This window comes from Gavialis gangeticus, unplaced genomic scaffold, assembly GCF_001723915.1.
Source record: "Gavialis gangeticus isolate Ggan-Ray unplaced genomic scaffold, GavGan_comp1, whole genome shotgun sequence".
NCBI classification, from domain to species: Eukaryota; Metazoa; Chordata; order Crocodylia; family Gavialidae; genus Gavialis; species Gavialis gangeticus.
This window is the reverse complement of record NW_017729032.1, coordinates 152,003,373-152,025,970: the sequence shown is the minus strand read 5'-3', so window position 1 is coordinate 152,025,970 and position 22,598 is coordinate 152,003,373. Positions and strand designations below refer to the sequence as shown.

At 45.3% G+C, this 22,598-nt stretch overlaps 1 protein-coding gene across 1 annotated transcript in view; it reads right to left on the bottom strand.

Annotated features, from left to right (window-relative positions):
* Positions 1–22,598, bottom strand: part of AFF3 (AF4/FMR2 family member 3) — a 691,724-nt gene that overhangs the window by 290,890 nt on the left and 378,236 nt on the right. Inside the window, exon 5 of the mRNA XM_019523849.1 lies at positions 20,703–20,789. Coding sequence (XP_019379394.1) covers positions 20,703–20,789 — 87 coding nt within the window. The remainder of the gene's footprint in view (positions 1–20,702; positions 20,790–22,598) is intronic.

Sequence of the window (22,598 nt, the reverse complement as noted above, 5' to 3'; positions counted from 1 at the left end):
AGCCCGGTTTCCCCCCTGCTGCCTGCCTGCTGCCTGCTGTGGGCTCAGGTGGGGATGGCAGCTCCCTGCTGCTGCATGCACTCCTGAGGGGGGAGGAGTGACCTGTGCTCCCCAGATCTGTGCACGGGGTGGGGGCAGGCACGGGTTACCCACTGCAGTCTTGGGCTCCCGCCCTGCTGCCCTCCCCCAGGGACTCAGCAGCCCAGCAGATGTGACTTGGTGTGGCAGGACACAGCAGGGCCTCACAGGGATCTCCTTGCTGCTGTGAGCTCCACGCTGACCTGGCAACCCATCCCCTGCATGTGTGGGAGCAGTGGGGGCAGTGGACCAGGGTTGTGCCCCTCGCTGCTCCTGCACAGGCAGGGGATCCCTCACCAGGGCAGTGTGGATCTCACAGCGGCAAGGAGATCCTTGTGCTTCCATGCTGTTCTCTGCAGTGCCGGGTTGCACCTGCTAAGCTGGGGAGGCCCTGGGGGAGGGCAGCAGGGCAGGAGCCCAAGCCCACAGTGGGCAGCCCATGGCTGCCCCTGTCCCATGCACAGGTTTGAGGGAAATAGGCCCCCCAGGCCCTCTGGGGGTGAGCACAGTAATGGGGTGCCAGCCTGCCCCCCCAGCACCTCATGGGGGACCCACGGTCCTGTCCTGCTCCCTTCTGGAGCCCTGTGGCTACACATGGCAGCTCCATGCCCCGTACAGCACCTGGCTGGGCAGCAGCCCCAGACTCAGCCCTGCTCAGCTCCCCCCCTATGGGGGCCTCAATCCCACCCTCCCACTTACCTGTAAGAGCTGCTCTCCAGGCTGCCTGGCCATGTGTATATATATGTGCCTATGGTGCCCACTACCTGACAGCCCTCCTCCTGCTCCCCCCCAGCCCCTTGCAGGCTAGAACTCTGCCAGCCTGCAGAGAGCTCTTTGCAAAACTACAAAATCCATGGGTTTCTCCATTAAAATAAGAAATCCACATTTTCCTCTGGTAAAGGGGGAAAATCTGTGTTTTTCTCCATTTTTCCATAAGAAACAGAAAACCTGGATCCCTGATGATCATGTTTCATTCAATTCAGTATGACTTTTTACATTAACTAGAATGACGGCATGATCATGGTCTAAAGGCTCAATCCCAAGCCACTTCTCAACATCTTTGATTTACAGTGATGTTTAGAGCATTGACTTGGGGTTACTTGGAATTTGAACGCTACATAGACTTTACATTTGAAGTCGGGGTCACTGGACTTCCTCAGCTCTGGTTTGAGATCTATTTATCTGTAGTATGCACCTGTTATTCACTGCTAAGCAATGTACCTGAAATGTACCTAATTTTTAATCTGGTTCTAAGAAGTTTAGAGCTCTGGACATAGTACCTAAAATCTACCCAGTCCCACAATATGACATCCATTTTTTTTAACATTGGAAATGGTCTACTTTTGAGGAACTGTTCTATCATTTAACAACCACTTCTGAGGCTTCCATTACAAAGTTGGAGAAAAAAGGGCATCTGTGCCCTTTAGAGAGAAAGCACAGACTAGACCCTACCCCCTGACCCCACCCTACTCCAGGATATATAAGTCTACTTCCATGCTGAGCCAGGGAATTGCCTTTGGGGCAGCCCACATTGCAGCTGAAGACTGATGGTAGTGGTCTTAAGCTGAGACATAGCCTAAGAGAGGAGCTGTGGCTTGGGGAATTAGTGGAAGCAAGGAAGCTGGTGGCAAGTGACATAATCTGGAGAAGGGCTTAGAAGAACATGGTCAAGTATTGGGGCAAAAGGTGCTGAGAAGTGTGAGGCACCTCCTGCATAGGACTGCTGAGGGCAGTGGCACTATGGAATGACTACTATAGAAAGCAACACTTGAGAGCTTATGGTAGGCCAGCAGCCATGAGAGGACTGTTGGCATGATGGACTGGCAGCCCCCACATGGACTATCAGGTGGTGTATGATGAAGTTGCACATGGACTATCAGGTACTAGACAGTAGGGCTGTGCAAAGCTTTGGTCCCTAATTCTATTTGGCAGAGATTTGGCCTGATTCAGTGGCCAAATCGCCGAATCCAAATTGAATCAGAGGACTCTTTAATCTCTCCAAATTGAATCGGAACCCTCTGAATCGATTTGGAAAGATTCAGCGGTTCGAACATAGAGATAACTTTAAATGTTTTTTGTACATACCTCACAGTACCAGGTGGATCATGAATGCTGTGATGGTGGGGCAGATGGAGCATCCCATAGAAGTGTGGGGGGCTCCCAGTGTGTTGGGCAGCAGACCCGGAAGTGGACCAGAAACACTTCTGGTCCACTTGCGGGTCCGTCAGAGACTGTGCTGCGGGGGGCCCCCTGCACCTCCCTGGCTTAGCGACTGGTGCCTCCTGGGTCTGGGGGGCACCCAGGGTCCCCTCATGACCGAGCGCTGGGCTGAGGGGCATGGGGAGGGGCCCCTACCATGCTTCCTGGTGGACCCAGAAGTGGACCGGAACTATTTCCGGTCCATTTCTGGGTTTGCCACCGAGCATGTGGCCCCCCCTGTCCCTTGCTCCTGTGGAACACTCCATGCACCCCAGCATTGCAGCATTCACAAGCCACACCTGGTACCCTGAGGTATGTAGAAAAAACATTTAAAGCTGTGTCTATGTCCGAATCGCTGATTCTCTGAGTCAGCATCGAATCTTCAGATTCGGATTTGGCCGAATCGAGGATAGTGATCTGAATCAACAAATTGAATCACTGTCCCTGATTCAGGCTGAATCTGAATCGAATAAGGCCTGTTTTTCACACCCCTAGGAGACAGTGTCCTAAGCGTGAGCTATTTGAGATGCTTTATTAGTGGGCTGGGCTATTAGCTTGCTGAGTCTGGAACCCCGGGGAGAGGCCCAGCAGGCTAGCAGGCTGGGAAGCCTGGGGAGAGAGCAGCTTAGCAGAGTTGCAGGTCAGAGGCAAAGGAGGCTAAGGAGCCCAGAGAGAAAAGACTACTTTGGGGGATAAGAGAAGAACCTAGAGTGACCCAATGATGTGAGATAGTGAGACAACTGAGTAGATGCCTTCTGACATGGACTACGTGTCTATAGCAGGTATATCATTAAAATTGTGGCAGGTGGGATACAAGGCTTCCAAAGCTGTTGGGAAGGCAGGCAGGTTCTCATGACCCTTAGGGCACACTGAGTCTCAGCATCCTACCACTCATGCTGTCACAGAGTGATAAAAATGCATGTCTTTTTCTTCTGACTAAATATAATCCTAAGAAGGCAGGAGTAGCATGCTGTATTGATGAAAGGGCATGCACACTTCAATTTGAATGCTACTGCAGTACACAATCAGTCTGCCAAAAGAGAAGAGTAGTCTAGATAGATAATTCTCATTTTTCAGAGTAACTGCTGTAATATATCATTAGAGGATAGACTTCTCTTTTGTTTTTTCACAACTGTGTGTGCTGACAGAATTTTTTGTCTGAAATTTTCCTTAAGGTTTTTTAAAAGGGTTTAAGAATTGCTCAATGACAGAAGTCCCTGTAGGTCTTGTCTATCTAACCCCAGCAAGCTGTGCAAGGAGGGAATCCAGTCCTGCCTATGATCATCTCTTTTGTTCCTTATGGCTTTCTACCTCTCGCTACCCAAGCTGGAACCTCCAGTCTCACCCCGTCCTGTGCCATAAGGTATGAAAAAGGGCAACCAAGATAATAAGAGGTATGAAGCAGATGTCATACCAGGACAGGCTGAAAAGGCTAGGACTGTTCAAGTATGGAAAGGAAAAGGTGGTGGGGGAATACAACAGAGGTCAATCAAAGCATGAAGCGTATGGACAAAGTTTATGGGGAACTGTTACTCACTCAGTCCCAGAATACTAGAACCAATGGGTACCCACTGAAATTAGCAGGAGACAGGTTTAAAACTAACAAGGTAAAGTACTTTTTATGCAGCATGTAGTTAGCTTGTGGAACTCATTACCACAGCAGACTGTAAAGGCAGATTGTATAGCCCGGTCAGGGACTAGGCAAATTCATGGAAAATAGATTCATTGACAGCTGTTAAACAGAACAGTCAAGGGTGTATCCTCTGGCACCTCTAAACCAATAATGGTAGATGCCACAGAGGGTATGACATGGGATAGATCACTCTAGATATACCCTGTCTACATGCTCTCTCTCTAAAGCATCCATTCCTGCCAGTGTCAGAGACAGGCTACTTGGATGGCTAAATGGGTAGCTAGTTTGGCACTATATTCTTATGTTCCTCCTAGTATGGCTCTCCACAATACTTTAAAATTGTTGCAGTTAAGGAATAGCTCATTCCCCTGTTATATACTCACACTGCAATTGGAATGCGGTGTTCTACTTTCTTTCATTGGCAGGGTACGTACTCAAATTTGACATCAATGAAATAAATGAGGTGTAACTGAACAAAATGATTCCTCCTTTTCCTGAAGACATTTTTACTTTAAAAAAAACAAACCCTTTAAATAAAAGGGTCTTGATTCTTTACTTTGTTACTCCAATCTTTCAATGATAAAAGTGGAGTGTAATGGAATAAAGAATCCAAGGACTGTGTTAACTCCAAACTGTGCACCTTCTTAGGCACTTTTAAAAAAAATCTTTAAAATAATTCTATGAGGAAAGCTGAGTTTCTCAGTCCTGTTATTCTTTTTTAAATTTACTTGTTCCAGATTTTTAAAAGCAAGAGAAAAAAGTATTAGTTAATCCCCAAACAGATAAAACAGATTAAATAAACTTGTGAAAGGACAGTGGATTTTCAAGAGTAGAGAAAGTAGGACCAAGATACCAGCGTGATGGATTACCTCGTAAAATACAGAACCAGAAACCAAGAACCTGATTTGCTTCGCCAGGGCACATCTACAAGACATGCTAAGTAGCTGTAGCAACAAGCTACAATGACGTAGCTCATCTCTACGATGACACAGTGTCAGCAGGTCCTCACCATGATGCTGCCACTACTGCACAGTAGCAACAAGCACTAACCATGATGGGCACTAAACATGACACTGCTGCTACTGCACAGTAGCAACAAGTTAAATGCTTGGGTTTGGAAATGACCTGTGCGCTGCTGGGCCTGTGCACTAGTACCTGCCAGTACTGCACAGTCTCAGCAGCACACGGGTTGTTTCTGACCCTACAGTGCAGTAGCTTGTTGCTACTGTGCAGTAGCGGTGGCATCACAGTTAGTGCTCACTGATGCTACCTTGCTGTAGTGATGAGCTACGTTGCTGCAGCTTGTCATTACGGCAATGTAGAGTCTTGTGTAGATGTGCCCTTGAGAAACAAATCAGGTTGTCAACTTCTGGTTCTGTATTTAACTTGCTCATTTAGCAAGTACTAAATGACTGCACAGTATCTGCCAGCACTGTGCAGTCCCAGCAGCACATGGGTTGTTTCTGACCCTACTGTGCAGTAGCTTGTTGCTACTGTGCAGTAGCAGTGGCATCACAGTTAGTGCCTGCCAATACTACATCACCACAGCAACGAGCTACATCGCTGTAGCTTGTTACTATGGTAACACACTGTCTCATGTAGATGCGCCCTTGAGAAGTAAATTGGGTTTTCATTTAGTACTTCACCAAGTACTAAGTAACTGTGCAGTACCAACTGCACAGTGTGGTGCTCATGTAGACACACCCAAGATGTATGAAATCGTTATGAAATTTAAAGAACAATGAAGGTACCAGAATTAACAGCATCCTTGTCTCATACAATAGATTAAAGAACGAATGCCTGAACATGAAAGCTTATTTTTACTGGTGTCAAGCATGCTCTTATTTACCAGATTAAATTATTCATTTAAAGTTTATTTATTAAGATGTTTGTAATAAAACTACAATCAAACAAGGTCTAATTATTTTTGCATACTAATATATCACACAGGAAGAAAAAAGCATATGTGGGGTGTCACTTTCCATACTGATTCAATTATCTGTGAACACTGAAAAATGAAGAAGAAAAGGATAGGCCCCTTCCTAGTAAATCTGAGAGAATACATTAATTCCACAAAGAAGGAAAATTCAAAATTACAGACAAAATGTAACTTTATGCTCTTCATTATGTAAAAGGATGTTCTCTAGTCTGCTTTCTTAATGTTCTCTCTTTCTGGTACAGGGGGAGAGGATGAATAGCTTGTTACTGCATTTCCTTTTATTATGAATTTTACTCAGACTCTTAACATTAATGCACATTTAATTTTTATGTCATGTATGCAGTATATATAAAATTTTATTTAAAACCTGGTTATTTACCTTTAATTTCTAGACTGATTTCAAATTGAGCCTGGCTGCAATTGTGAGTCTCTGAAACTTTAATAGCCTAATTAATAAACTGCAAGTCTCAACCTGTCAGACCACTAATTATTTGAGATACAGGTTAAAAGTAGTTCACTATGTGTGAGAATTAATGATGTTGATATTCAATTTTAATGGAAAGAATGAGCAAAAATTCTTTGTATCTTCCTAACAAGACAGGAGTCCTCTGAGCTCCTAAGAATGAAGATGATCAATGTACTCTTCTCCCTCTGTATCTCACCCCTGGGTCTCAGTGATGCTTTCTCTAGTTGAAGGATGCTTTATGTGCTGCTGCTTTCTTTGGAGTCCATCACTATAGCTTACTGATCTGGGTGAGACAGTTGTTAAAAAAACTGACCTAAGCTAGTCTAATGTCCATTTGTGCATTAATGTGCTTTTCCTTATGTGCATTAAAGTTAGTACCTTCAATGTAAGCATGCCTGGAGACGTGCTATGGGGCTGCTCTGATGCGCTGTAATTACAGCACATGGTAATTAAAGCACGTGGTAATAACTGCACTCCAGCCAGCCTCCACATCTTGTGTATTAGTGTCCCCATGCTTCAAAATGGCAGCGGGAGTGTTTGAACTAAAGCTCATCAAACAAGCTTTAGTTTAAGTGCCCTTGCCATCATTTTGAAGTGCTGGGAAACTAATGAAAGAGATACTGTGGCGCTTTAATTAGAACGGCTCTTAGAGCTCAGCCCCGCCCCCGACCCCCGAAGCACAGGTAAAAGTGCCCAGAGGTACTAACTTTATGCTCATTAGGCTGCCCTAATGTGCAGTAGCACAAATGAATGTTTTTTAGGTGACCTTTAATGCACAGTAGCCTATTTTACTGTGCATTGGTGTAATAACATGTTTTTTATGTGATGCTTTAATACACAGTAAACAGATTACTGCACATTAAAGCGCACTTGTAGATATGCCCACAAAGAACAAATGTGGTTTTTCTCAGCTCCTATATACTGCTTGGAAGTAAGGGGTAGGGCTTATAGCCTGAATTTAAATTCTTTGCTGGACCCTTCACTACTTCTCTATTATCAGACACAAGTATATGTTATAGGGAATCTATAATTATCTGGGATGGTCTACAGGTTCATCAAAACAAGTTCAAGATGGCCACAGTGCTCATCATGAGGAAAGCCCCTCGAGTTGTGTAGGTCATTCCAAGTGAATGCCAGTAAAATTTTGTTATCGCACTCACCATTACACTGGGATTGTCACGAAATGGCTTTTTTTAGAGGCTGTATAGTTGGGAGAGCTGCTAGACAGGCTTTTGGGCAGTAGGTGCCCATTGTCTGATATTGTGTAACATGAACATACCATATATATTTTAAAACTCTAGTTTAGGAATATTTTGAAACACTTTTAAACACTTCTTGAAATCATGGTTTCATATCTGAATCTGCAAAGCAGGTGCCTTATTTAACATGTAGCTCTGCAAGCTCAGAGTGAGCCATAACAGTGCTTTAATATGATTTAGGACTCATGGTAGAGGTTATATCTTTTATTAGATTAATTATGTTTTTGCAAAAAAATCCTTTATTTGCAAGGTGTCATAAAATCACAGAAAATTAGGGTTGGAAGGAACCTCAGGAGGTCATCTAGTCCAACACCCTGCTCAAAGCAGGAACATCCCTAAGTAGATCATCCCAGTCAAAGTTTTGTCTAGCTGGGTTTTGAAAACCTCCAAGGATGGAGCTTCTATCACCTCTCTGGGTAATCTGTTCCAGTGTTTTACTACCCTTCTAGTGAGAAAATTCTTCTTAATATCTAACCTAAACTTTTCTTGCTGCAACTTGAGACCGTTGTTCCTTGTTCTGTCATCTGCCACCACTGAGAACAGTCTAGCTCCATCCTCTTTTGAACCCCCATTCAGGTAGTTGAAGGCTGCTATTAAATCCCCTCTCAGTTGTCTCTTCTCTAGACTAAATAAGCCCAGTTCTCTCAGTCTTTCCTCTTAAGTCATGTCCCCCCCACCCCTGAACCATTTCTGTTGCCTTCTGCTGGACTCTCTCCAATTTGTCCACATCCTTTCTATAGTAGAGTGCCCAAAACTGAACACTGTACTACAGATGTGGTCTCTCCAGTGCTGTTGCCACTACACCTGGAGGCACACCCGACAGCACTCAACAGCAGGAGGTGGCTAGAGATCAGCTCAAGGGGGAAGTGCTGGAGCTGGAGAGGCATCTGGCCACCAACCCAGACAACACGTTGCTCTGTGGAGAGTATCAGGAAAGGCAGGAAGAGCTCCCAGCTCTGGACGACTGCCACCCCCATAGTGTATTCTTTCACTCGCACATCCAGCTGTTCCAGGAAATGGACTGCAGCTCCCCTTCTTGTATGCCCTTGCAAAGAGGAGGGGTGCCAAGAATGTATAGCTGTCATAGAGAAGTATGGCTGGAAGGGACCTCCAGAGGTCATCTAGTCCAACCCCATACCTGAGGCAGGATCATCCCTATACAACCACAATCTAAACTCTACGTAAGGCTACCTACAAACCTGAAACAACATAGACTTAATACCCTAACCTGCCACAGGTAAATTAGGGGAACCCTGGCAGTAATTGTCCTGCTTCTATAAAATGTTGTCAATATATGCTCAAGAGGACCTGAGTAGAGGGCCACACCCCCACTATAGAGGAAGGCAAAAATACCCACAGTCCATACCAATGTGACCATGAGGTAAATTTTCTTCCTGCCCCCAAATATGGTGATTGGCCTGACCCTAAGTGGAAAGGCAAGACCATCTACCCAGGAACCTCCAGATTTGCTCCTAGCAGGAGAATTAGCACACCTCAGTTGAAGTCCCCAGCCTTATCTGTAGCCAACAACCAATGCCTCTGTGGAGATTACAAAACACCCTGACTCATATAGCAGAAAAAAGTACATCACTTGCCTTGTGGCAGAGGACAGCACCCCCTCATAGATCCCAGTGAACTGCAAGAAAGGGTGAAGGTTTTCTATGCAATGCTTTTCTTGTCGGATCCGACTGATGCTGGTGCCTGCCAGGTCATGCCAGGGTGCATGGAGCTCCCCTAGTCATGCAGGAGGGTTGTCCTGACCCTGCTGCCCAAGAAGGGGGGACCCCTGTGACCTGAAGAACCTGTACCTAGTCTCGCTCCTCTGTACAGACTAACATAGCAACAGCCATCTCACTGTGCCTGAGGTCCATGCAGGCAGACCTGATTCAGCCTGAACAGACATACATACAGGGTTCCAGGGAGTTCCATCTTTGACAGCTTGTACCTGGTGTGGGACTTCATCAAGCTTGCTCACAGAGACTACCATTTGCCCTTTTGCCCCTCGAGTAGGAAAAGGCACTTGACAGGTTGTATCATAGGTACCTCACAGGCACACTGGGAGCATTTGGCTTTGGTCTCCACTTCATGAAGTTTCTCCAGATCCTGTGCACCTCTGCAGAGTGCATGGTCAAGCTCAAGTGGACAGCAACAGAGTCCATCCCATTTGGGTGTGGAGTGCATCAAGGTTGTCCACTGTCAGACCAGCTCTCTGCCGTCACCCTCAAGCTGTTCCTTTGCCTGCTGCACAAGAAGTTGGTGAGGCTGGTGCTTGAGGAGCTGACCATGAGTATGGTCTTATCAGTGTACACTGAATATGTGCTCCTTGCCATCAGGACCTGGATAATTTGGCACAGGTGGAAGCCTGCCAATCCATCTACTCAGCCACCTCCTCTGCCTTGGTCAACTGGGTCAAGATATCTGGTCTGACACTGGGTGATGGGTGGCAGGTGGGTTCACTCCCATCTGTGCCCCAAAACACCCAATGGAATGTCAGCTTGCTGCTCTATCTGGGGGTTTACTTGTCCCCCAGTCACCCTGCCAGAGAACTAGAACCAACAAGAGATCAGTGTCTGGGTAGATTCACGCATGGATGAGCCTGATGCAGTGCCTCTCGTTCATGGGATGGTGCTGATTGATTATCAACCAGCTGGTCCTGTTCATGCTCTGGCACTGTTTCAACACCCTGACCATTCTCCTAGAGCTCCTGGCCAGTGTCCAGAGATGGGCATTGGGGTTCTTCTGATCAGGATGGCATTGGGTCTTTGCAGGTCTCTTGAGCTTCTACTTGAGTGAGGGCAGGCAAAGCCTGGTCTGCCTCTGAAGCCACGCCTATACCTTCCACCTTCAGGCCCTGCAGATGTTCATGTATGGTGCTGGTAGCCAGGTGGCATGGTGCCTGATCAGTCACACCTTTCTCCACCACCTCCAGGGGTTCTGACATGACCGGCAGCTCTTCTACCTATGAGGTCTTCCTAGGTGGGACTTGGAGGATCTGCTGGATTTCGACGAGGACATCAAGGCCTGGAGGCTGGTCTCTACCTCCAGGTTCAGAGATGGTTGCCCAGGGCACCAACCTCCTCACCAAGCACCTGCTGAAAAACCCACAGCTCATGGTGCCAGCAATGGAGGTGCCCTGGGTGCACTGGAGGATGATTCTGGACAACCTCACTCATATCAGGGACCTCCTGGACTGTGTCAGGTAAGGGTGGGCAGATTTCTCTCTGTTGGCCCAGGGCATGGAGCTGCCAAGGCTGTGTGCTCCCTACTGCTTACTCCACGAAGTAAAGGCTGCCCTTACCTATAATGACCATGTCGTGTGACCAGAGCACAAGCATGTAGATTTGGCAGCAATGGGCTGTATGGAGGCAGACTGGCTTGCTATCCCTCAGCCCTCTGGAGCTAGTCACAGAGCTGCTGTTTCAGCAGGACAGGGGTGAGAGTCTCCAGGGAACAAATCCATATTCCATCCTGATCCCAAGAGCCACCTGGGGCCTCAGCTAGTGGCTCCTTCACAGAGCTGTTGCCATGGGCATTTATCTGGTACTCTTTATGGACACTTCTGACACCTGCCTCTTTGCCAACAGAGGTAGATCCCAGCACACACCTCCCTGAGTGCACTAGATTGCAGCTCATTTTCTGCCTCCTCCAGAATGTCCTGCTGAGGTTCTGGCTGCACTGCTCCATGGAGAGTGTATAACTTTTTTGTTATGCACTCTTCATCTGTGGCCCCGCCAAGTCCCAGGTCTTCCTGGCCAACCTTCTCCTTGCTCTGGCCAGGCTGGCTATCTACAAGACTGGGAAAAAGGCTGTGGCTGGGAGGAACCCAGGCAAGTGTGGACTGTTTTCCTGTCACTCCTCTGCTCATGATTCTGGGCACACTTTCACTGCTTAAGGATCCCTTGACTTCAGGAGGCAGTGGGTGCTAGTCAATGTGTTCTGCTCGATGTTCCCTTCTGGATTCCTTGTTATTAACCTGTGACCTCACTCCCTTTCCTGTTTTCTCTTTATTTTTTCCCCAGAACTAGTTGATGTGTCTCCGGTGTCCTTTATTAATGGAGGCTTATAGTATTTCATGATGGGCCTTTATCCATAATCTTTATGAACATCAAATAGGCCTGGGTCATACAGTAGCACAGTGAATGCTGAAAGGGAGAGCGAACTGGGTTTGACTAGGGTTTATTTTTTTCCACTGTTCCTCTCTCACTTGCAGCCTCCAGCATTTAAGGTTGAGGAAGTTCTGATTCGGTGGCTGTGCCCCTAACTCCCATACTCCAATATTTCCAAGAATTTATCCAATTCCTTTTTGAATGTGGCTTAATTGTCAGCTTCCACAACACTTGGTGGCAATGAGTTCTACACTTCAATTACATGCTGTGGAAAGAGAACTTCCTTTTGCTAGTTTTAAACTTACTACCTGCTAGTTTCCTTTTGTGACCACTAGCTCTTCTATTGTGAGAGACAGTAAATAATACATCCCTATTTACTTTCTCTTTGCCATTTAGCATTTTGTAAACCCTTATCATGTCACCCCACCCCAGACTCTATTTTCTAAACTGAATAGGCCTAGACTCTTTAGACTCTATCCTCAGATGGAAGCCTTTTTATACCACTAAGCATCCTTTTTGCCCTTCTCTGTACCTTCTCTGGTGCTCCTATATACTTTTTGAGGTGCAGAGACTAGCACTAGGCATAGTATTCAAGGTGTGGGCACATCATGGATTTATAAAGGGGCACAATGATATTTTCCACTTTGTTTACAATTTCCTTCTTAATAACCACTAACATTTTGTTTGCCTTTTTGATGGCTGCTGGGCACTGAGCTGATATTTTCAGTGAACTGTCCACAACAACTCCTAGATCTCTTTCCTATGTTGTAACAGGTTATGTACAGCTTCCTGTGTGGTAACAGCTAACTATACCTACCTAACATAGTGTAGGTATGGTTTGGGTTATTCTGGCCCATGTTCATCACTTTACATTTATCTACATTGAATTTCATCTGCCATTTAGTTGACCATTTGCTCAACTGTGCCGGATCCTTCTGTATGTCCTCACAGTCCACCTTAGTCTTTACCACTTTTAATAATTTTGTGTCACTTGCAAATTTGGCCATCTCCCTACTCAACCCCTTTTCCAGATCATTTATGAATATGTTAAACAGCACTGGTTCCAACACAGATCCCTGGGGGACCGTGCTGCTTACTTCTTTCCACCCTGAAAACTGACTATTTATACTTACTCTTTGCATTCTATTTTCAAACCAATCTCTAATCCACGAGTGGATGTTCTCTGTAATTCTGCGACTAGCACTAGCTAGCTTCATTAAGAACCTCTGATGGAAGACCTTATCAAAAGCTTCTTGGAAGTCCAAATATATTATGTCAACTGGATTACCCTGAACCACCTGCTTACTGACACCTCAAAGAACTCTAGTAGCTTAGTGAAGCATGGTTTTCCTTTGATAAAGCCATGTTGATTGCTCCCCAGGAAGCCACGTTTATCCATATGCTGAGCAATTCTTTTTTTAAATTATTGTTTCTACCAATTTTCCAGGAACAGAAATTAGGCTTATTGGCCTGTAGTTCCCTACATTCCCTCTAGAGCCTTTTCTAAATATGGGAGTCACATTGGCAACCCTCTAGTCCTACTGAGGCTACTTTTAGTGATAGATTGCATACTATAGTTAGGAGTTCTGATCTGAGCTCCTTCAGGACCCCAGGGTGAATGCTACTATTTAATTTATCACTTTCCTCTTCTTCAACCTCATCTACTGAAATCTCAATTTGGGTCACTAAGTTGTCCCTAGAAAAGATGGATCTGGTGATGAAGTTTCCCTAACAACTTCCACAGTCATGACAGATGCAAAATACATTTAGTTTCTAGGCAATAGCCTTATCATCCTTCAGTGTCCCTTTTACACCCTGATCATCCAAAGACCCAACTGACTCCCTGGCAAGTTTTTGGCTTCTAATATATTTAAAGATTTTTTTAATGTTACGTTTTGTGTCATTAGCAAGTTCTTCTTCAAACTCTTTCTTAACATGTCTTATTAAAGTTTTAGATTTGATTTGCCAGAGTTTAAGCTCTTTTTTATTTTCCTCACTAGGATGTCTTCCACTTTTTGAAAAATGTCTTTTTTTTTCTGTTTACTGCCTCTGCAACTCTGCCATTAAGGAGAGTTAAATTAAATTAAATTAAGTCATAGTTTTCTACATCTAAAATCTGTTGCAATTTAAAGTCCAGCATGATGGAGTGATGTTGTAGCCATGATGGTTCAGGAATTATGCAAGATACAAGGATTTCTTAGGGTGATCTCTTTTTTTGGACCAATTGCACATTAACTACATATCTATCCCAACTATGCAATCAGTCCAATGAAAGAGATCACCTTAAGAAATCTTTGCATCTTGTAGTATCACTATAGAATATCAATTTCTAGTCACACAGGGCTGTGTGACAGTGCAATTATGATATTATATGCACAAATATCAGGTACAGATACAGGCAAGCTTAGAATTACCTCCCTTGGGGAGGAATTACCATCTAGGTGAGAGAGGAGGAAACATTTCTCTGGCAGGTTATTTTAAAGCAAATAGTAGCTCCATGAACATTCTCAAGGCTTCGAAATATTAGGATAAGTCTCAGTGAGACAAAATACATGGCAGTGGGTACATAAAAAGATCAATGCTGTATAATAAAATAATTATTCACATGGCACTGTAATGATATATATTACAGTTAATTACAGATCCAGCCCAGCAGCTCCAGCTTGGACCCAGACCTTGTGGCATCATCTCTGGCTCTGACAAGGGGCACCTGGCAGCAGTGATGGTGGCAGAGGTTCCAGTATGGAGTGGTGGTGGGGCTGGCAGCCAAGGAGGTAGAGCAACGTTTCCAACCGGTGTGCTGAGGTGTCCGGCTGACTGTGCACCAGCCCTGCCCCCCTCGCTCTGTGTCTGGTGTGCTGCAGTGCTTTTTTATTTAGGTAAGTGTGCCGTGGGGCAAAAAAGGTTGGGAAATGCTGAGGTAGAGCCACGATAGTCACAACAGGGATGACCAGGGATGGATTAGCTCTTGCTTGCTCTCCTGCCACTGATCGCCATGTCCAGAGCGGCCTTAGATCCCTAGATTCTGCAGCAGGCCACTCCATCCCAGTCACTTCCCCAACTTCTGGTGGCCTGCCAACAGCCTGGCAGACTGGATAGAGTAGCTCCATGGCCCAGATCCAGCATGAGGGCCATATGCTTGACATCCCTGACCTACATATATTGTATATATATGCACCAGCCATCTCTATAAGTATACATACTGATGATTGCATATACACCTTTGAAGGTGAGGTGGTGATATTTATGTGATAAACGGCAGAGCCATGCATTGTGTTAATTTTGTCTTGCACCTCTGATCACCTCACCTGATGGCAGATCACTGATCCATCTCCCACTGGACCAACTTCTTAAATTTCTTATCAGTTTTGAGCAGCTGCTTTTTTTTTTTAAAACAACCTATCAGAGAGAGATTTCCTTCAGATTCTTCTGCACTATGGCAATTGGCTTTTATTCACAGCCCTGATAGTTAAAAATCACAACATTATTATTCACAGAAGAGATATTTTACTTTTGATAAATCATTAAAGGTTTAAAAGTTATAAATGTATTTCCCTCTGAAGTCTATATAGTGGACATAGGCTGACTAAAAGAGCTTGGTTTTAGGCACAGAAGGTTACAAACAATAGTACTACTAAATCTTTAAAAACTTGCTTCTTCAGTGATCCTTCACAGTTGAGGATGATCACTCCTCCAGGTCAAGTAAAAGGTTGTTGTGACAGGTTTGAGCCCCAGGGGGAGCTGTGACACCCTCTGGTAACTGTGTGGCTCCTGCCTGGTCTCTCATGTAGCCCTCCCTTGATTGCTTACCCACCATGCCTTGTTCTTATTGAAGATTAGGTAAGGGAGGCTGCCCACAGGCTTTAGAGTGAGCCTTAATCTGTGCAAGTTGCCACCAAGTCCCTTCTGGATGCCAATAGTCTCAATTCAACATTCAAACTCAGTAGGCCCTCGCAGCCTGTCTGTGCCCCTGCAAAGCACCTGTAACCTTAAAGGCTCATTGTGTAGCTCCATTGTCTCCTACACCATGCCCTATGCCTTGCGGGTGTTATTTTACAGTTATTCACCTTGTAGGGGTCTTGGGCTTATTGGCCTCCTCCCCTTATGCTATTGCTGTGCCTTTTAGCTCAGGCTGATGGCACTGGATCTGGCTTCTAGGCTCCAGCCTCCCTAACTGTTGGTCCCTGACCCTATCAGTCTCTGTCAGTGGTCCCTCTTGGACCTCTAGTTCTTCTTGGGTCCTGACCCTGCTTTGGGGCCAGTTGAGATTTCCAGTCTCTCTGGCTCTGACAGGGGTCCCTCCTGGACCACTGTGGTCCCTCCTGGATCACCAATTTAGGCCCTCCTGGGCTCTGGCCCCACCCTCAGGCCAGTTGACATCTCTGGGTTCCCTGGCCTGACCTGACCCACTTGGGCTCAGTTTCCAGCTGGATCCCTCTTGGACCTTTGGCCCCTTCTGGGCCCTGGCCCTGCTCGTGAACCAATTGAGATCTCCAGGCTCCCTGGCTCTGGCAGTCTCTGGTTGTGATCTCTCCTTGACCTTTGGCCCCTCCTGGGCCCTGGCTCTGCCCTCAAGCCAGTTGAGACCTCCCTCACCCCCACCTGCCTGCATAAACAAGCCTCCTTCTGTCCCTGGTAACTTCCTCTTTTCCCAGGCCTGCAGAGTTACTTACCCAGTTCTACTGTCAGCTCCGGAGCCCTGCTGCCAGGAGCCCCTACTTTCATGGCTCTCAGGGCTGGATTGCCTGACTGGCTTAGACTCCGGGCTTATCTGACTCAAGCCTGGCCCCCTTCTGGTCAGATGAGTCTCTAATCAGCCCCCATCACCACATGCAAGCTGCCTCTCAGGTGGTGGGACAGGCACACCAGCCACCCTATCACAATTGTAAATGAATCCATTATTGGCGAAGAAGGCCGATGCTAGAATTGCAGACTCTCTGGCAAATGTCACAGGTGGTGGTTAAAGGGAGAGTTGGATTATGGATTTCTCAGTCTTGTTTCCTTTTCTTCCATCTCCATCATTTTTTCTGCCCCCAGGGTGAGATGGTTTTCCTCAAAGTAGGATGTACCTTCTCTCACAAGAAATCGCCATGTAGCCCTGTTCCGAGCTAGTCTTACCCAATTTGTGGGGTCAATGGCACCCTTCTTAATGTTCACTTTGAGGGTGTCCTTGAAGCATTTCTTCTGGCCACCACATGCTCTTTGTCCTTGTCCTGGGAGTATAGCACTTATTTTGGAAAACATGCCTCAGGCATGCATGTAGAGTCTACTGTAACTGATGTTGAATAATTGTCACTTCCACAGTGGTGGTGTTAGCATTGGTGAGGACACTGGCATTTATGCAATGATCCTCCCACTTTATCCCAAGGAACTTCTGGAAGTAGTGCTGGTGAAGGTGTTCCAGGCTTTTCAGATGATCCCTGTAGGTCACCCAAGCTTTGCAGCTGTAGAGTTGCGATTACCACAGTCTTAAATAGTAAGAACCTTGTTTGAGTCCCGATGTCATGATTGTTGAATGAACAATGATTCAGTCTTCCAAGGGCAGAGCTGGCACATTGGATCTTATCCTGGATCTCCTCATCATTGTTGGCCTTCTTTGAGAGATGGCTGCTGAGGTATGCAAGGTGTTCAACATTCTCCAGCTTCTGTCTGTCAATGAGGATCTTCGCCAGGGGAGTTGATTGGCCCAGAGCAGGCTGGTGAAGCACCTTTGCTTTTATGATGTTAAGGGTCAGTTCCAGGCACTGGTATGCTTGACAGAAGCAATTAAGGGCTGTTTGTAGGTTCCCCTCCATATGTACAACAACATCACAATGTACTGAAGTCCCACAATCAAGGCCGAGGTAACTTTGGTTTTGGCACGAGGTGGGAGAGATTGAAAAGATTCCTATCCATTTTGTACTCGATGCCAATGCCATTTGGCAGGTGGTCATGGATGAGCATCTTGATGACTGCAAGAAAGATGGAAAACAACATTGGTATGATCATGCAGCTCTCCATGACACTAGTCTGCATGGCAAAGGGCTCTGTAGTGGAATCACTGCATAGGATGAAGGCAGTCATCTGGTCCTGAAGGAGTTATAGGATGGAGATAAATTTCCCTGGGCAGCCAAACTTTAATAAAATCTTCCATAAAGCCTCACAGTTAAGAGCTGAATGCTTTGGTCAAATTGATAAAGGCTGTATTGGACTCATCCCCACAAGCGGGAATGTGTGTTTCCCCAGGGACAAGTAGTAGCACTGGCATGTTGCCTCAGGTGGGGTAAGGGAGGCAGCCTTACCTGGGATCCTGGAGCCTCCAGGAGCTGCAGCTGCAGCGGTCTTGCAGCAGAGAGCCTGGCTGGTAGCTGGAGAATGGCAGCTGGTGAGACTCTGGTTTTGGGTAGTGCGCTGCCTCAATGTGTGCCACCCTGCTTTTTTTTAGATGCAGGTATTTTTGACCATAGGATCTCCTGGGGTCAAAAAAACCCTCCCGCACTGGAAATTAGCAGTGTGGAGAATGCCTGCATGTGCAGTGTGTGGTGCCACAGGTAGGTCTGCAGCACCACATACCACACATCCACACTTGTCTGGACACACCCATCCAGTTCCTGGTGTTGTTACTGGTATTTTTCCTGGATCTAATAAGCCACAAAAATCATGTCCATGGTGCCTCTTGGTGGTCTGAAGATGCACTGAAACTTGGGAAGGATTTCTGTGGCAAGAGGAAGCAGTCGGTTCAGCAGCATTCAAGTGAGGCTCTTCCCAGTGACGGAGAGGAGGGTGATACCTTGATAGTATTCACAGACAGACTTATCTCCCTTTTCAACAATAGTGGCAATATTGGCATTGCTTAGGTCAGCTGGAATTTCCTCAGTGTTCCAGATTATGAGAAGCAGTGTGTGGAACTTGTTGGTTATAGTTTCCCTACCAGCTTTGAAGACCTCAGCTGTCATGCTATCAGGGCCAGAAGCTTTGTTGTTCTTCCTCTATCTTATCACATGGTTGACTTCTTCAGAGGTTGGTAGACTGGCAAGTTCTTCCCTTACTGGACGCTGTGGGGTAGATTCAATGGTTTCATCAATTCACCATTGATTCTTGGCTCAGGAGCTTTGGGTAGTGCTCAATCCAGTGTTTTCTGATGGATTTGTCTTTAAGGAGTGTACTGCCATCTTCACTTCTAAGTGGGGTAAGTCTGCAAGAGCTTGGTCTGTACACAGTCTTGACTGCAATGAAGAAGCTCCATATGAAATGATTGCCAACAAATTGTTGGATTTCTTTTGTCTTCTCTTCTCACCATTTGTTTTTGATTCCTTGAATCTTCTGGGCTTCGGCTTTAAGCTGTTGAAAAATTCCCTGACTGGAAGCTCCCTGCTTCTAACTGGACATAGGATAGTTTTGCCAGTCACAGAAAGCTTTTCTCTTCCAACTGAGAAGGGCTTTGATCTCAACACTGTTTTTGTCAAACCAGTCCTGATGGCATCAGGTGATAAAGCCAGTTGATTCTGGACATGCCTCATGGATGATCTTCTTTAGAGCTTGCCAATCTTCCTCAATACAAGTGTTATCTTTTTCAATCCTAAGATTGGTGAGTTTTTTGCTGAGATGTGTTTGGAGGGCTTTGCAGTGTCTAAGGGTCTGAAAGTGTTTGATACTGCACTGTCTTTGCACTGATTTGGGTTGCTTTCCATGTTTCAGCGCAATCCTAATGGGCATGATTGATCTCACTAAGCTATGATTGGTCCAGCAGTCACTGGCTCCTCTCATAACATGCATGGTATGAATGTCTTTTAGATCACATGCTCTTACAATGACATAGTTGAGAAGCTGCCATTGTTTTCAGCTGGGATGTTGCCATGTTGTTTTGTACCTGTCATGTTGTTTGAACATAGTGTTAATAAGGACAAAGTCATGCTCTGCACATTTACTGACTAAGAGGATGCTGTTGGAATGGGCCTTGCCCATTCCTTCCTTCCATATGGTGCTCTTCCACATATTAAAGTCCTGGCAAACTCTTGCATTGAGATCTCCAAGGAGAATGATTTTATCCTCTTTTGCGATGATAGTCAGGATTTCATCAAGGTCAGCATAAAACTATTCTTTTTGTTCTTTCTCAGCATTGATATGCACTGATGATGGTAGCAAACAAATTGTTGGTCAGTTGGAGATGGAGTCATGAGGTGCTTGTTAATGCCAACAGGGAATTTGCTCATTCAGCTGACAATCTGGTTCTTAATGGTGAAACTAATGCTGTGTATTCATCTATCGTTTGCAGGTTGGCCTTTCCAGAAGAATGTGTAGTCACCCCATTCCTCCCTCAGATGGCCTTCAGCTGCACGTCTGGGCTCACTGAGCACAGCAATATTGATGTTGTTGACAAGAGTTCTTGGGCAACAATAGCTGTTCCATGTTCAGGTCTGTTACTGCTTGGGTCATCTAGTAAGGTTTATACATTCCAGGATGCAAAGGACATTTTTGTGTTTCGACCACAGTTTGAGTGATCCCTCTGGAAGCTGCTATCTGGTTGGGTAAGATAAGGTGGGATAGCCTATGTTTGAAGTATTTTTTCTAGCCCTCTCCCAATGCAGAGTAAGCAGAGGGGATCCTAAAAAGGACTGCTCAGTCATGATCACAGCTGCCAAATCACCCCCTGTCCCATTCCAAGGGTGAAGTGACCAACACATGACCACAGCCTGCTTGTGGATCTGTGACTTTAATACCCCTCTAAAATAATTCTGGAATAGGCTTGTAGCACTTAAACTACATGTGATGCCGAAAGGTAAAACACGATATTTATATGGGATGACTTACATTATTCATTAATCACTCACCATTTATGAATAATGCATCTTTCTGAAACTCATGCCAATAACCTTTACAACACCCCAGTACATGTCCTGTGTCCAGAAATGTTTATGCTTGGATGTGTAGTTAGAAGTAACAGAAGGTCCCATAGAGAATCAGAATTCAGAATTATATTGAGTTGGAGAAATGTGTTCATAGATTATAAAGAGTTGCTTATAGATTATAAATACTTACTTACCTTGTTTGGGAATGAAAACTTGCTCTGTTCCACTTTTCCAGGTGTGTGAATAGCTGAGAGTGGTGGCGGCCAAGAATGGGTCATCTCCTAGAAAAAAAGTGAATGGTTAACTATTTTTAAAAAGACAACATAAGAAGAGGAAACCATAATAGCAATATTTTAGTGGTAGAGCTATCCGAGTAGTAGAATATATTGCTATCTGTGGGTAATTTCCGATAGATTCTAGTATATGCCTGGCTTAGACGGTGGATGAGTTGCATTATTTTCATTACAAACTTTCAGGAGCATTTTTCTTAACAGTTTCAATCTTAGGATGGCCAATGTTTCTTGAGTGCAAAAAGTTTGTTTGTTTGTTTTGCTAGTTCATACCCAACCTTTAATCGTGCACTGTATTCTGAGAGTGACAGAAGAAATAATGGTGGATAGGAATACAGAGAAAGTTGTTATTTTTTGTATGTTAAGGAATAGATATTTAATTTCAGGACCCAGTAGTTTGGCATATCATATGGACTAGTCTGGAAATAAATTTCACCATCAGGGCTTGAATACAGATTAGCAACTGCAATTACCATTTTCCCCATGAAGAATGTGCTCAGAGCCTCCAGCTGCTCCAGTGCTTTGCAAGACACAGCCCATGATTATGCCCTAAATAAGGATTTTGCCACTCAACTTCTCTTCTCTCTTCTACATTTATTGAATGAGTTATTTCTTCTTTAACAAGATGTGCTTATCTTTTTCTGACTTCATATAGTATCTTGTCTCTACCTCCATGATTAGCAATACCTTTGCGATTAAGAAAAGTAAGAAATGCCATTCACTAGGTCAGATGGTAGGTCCACTAATCCAGTATCCTGTCTCACATGGTAGCAGTGTGTGAATGCTGACAGGAAGGTTCAAGTCCTAGTGCTGGGCTGCAGGCACATGATACATTTATTCCAGAGTAATGCAATGCTAGTCAATTTAATTCAAGGACAGCCATTTGTTCAGTGCAGTCAAGCTATTACTTGTTCACCAACTCCTAGGGGTGTGGTGCTGTAATAATGACTACTACAAACAGCTACCTCAGGTGACATGGTCAAACAGCTGTCTGGGGCAGTAGTGTAACTGAGTAGGGGCAACCAGAGCAGGAGCCCCAGGTACCACTTTTGGGGGAGGGTGCATAAATAGTTGCTGCTACAGCTGACAGCTGGTCACACCACCACTACCACCACCATTACGATGCCTTGTGGAGAGCTGGTGCCCAGCACATGTAGCTGCCCTGTTATGCCTCTGGTCCTGGATGCTGGTATAATTTTACTCCAGAGTAAAATCTGAGGTAAATTACCACAAAATAAATATGCTGAGTAAGGCTGGGGGTTTTTTGGCTAAGTTTTTACCAGATCTAAACGAGGACAGAAGCTTTTTCTGCTTCTCTGATTTCTTTGAAACACAGGGCTGCTGGTAGGGACTCCAAGTCATCTAGTTCAACCCCATGCATAAATGCAGGGTGTACTGTTCTTAAATCTGTCAAATGCTTTTTTAGTCTCTTGAACATTTTTTTTGTGAAGGAGACTTCACAACTTCCCTGGGCAGTTTCTTTCATTGCCCTACTATTGTGACATTAAGGAAGTTTTAAATGATGTACAGACATTCAGTTTCTCCTGGGAAAGTTGCTGCTCTCCCAGGAGAAACCATGAGTGTATAGCTGCTCCAGGACAAAAATAACCCAGGAACATAATTGCTCCCAGAAGAAAATTCCCCCTTACCCCCACCCACCCTCCCTGAAGTGAGTGTGTTTCTCAGGCTAGACTCTACTACTTCAGCCAAGCAGGGAGCAGAACACCCCTGCCCCCTTCACAATCCCACATTGTGTTGCATGGAGACACAGGGCTTTGTTACACATTAATTTTAGGTGGC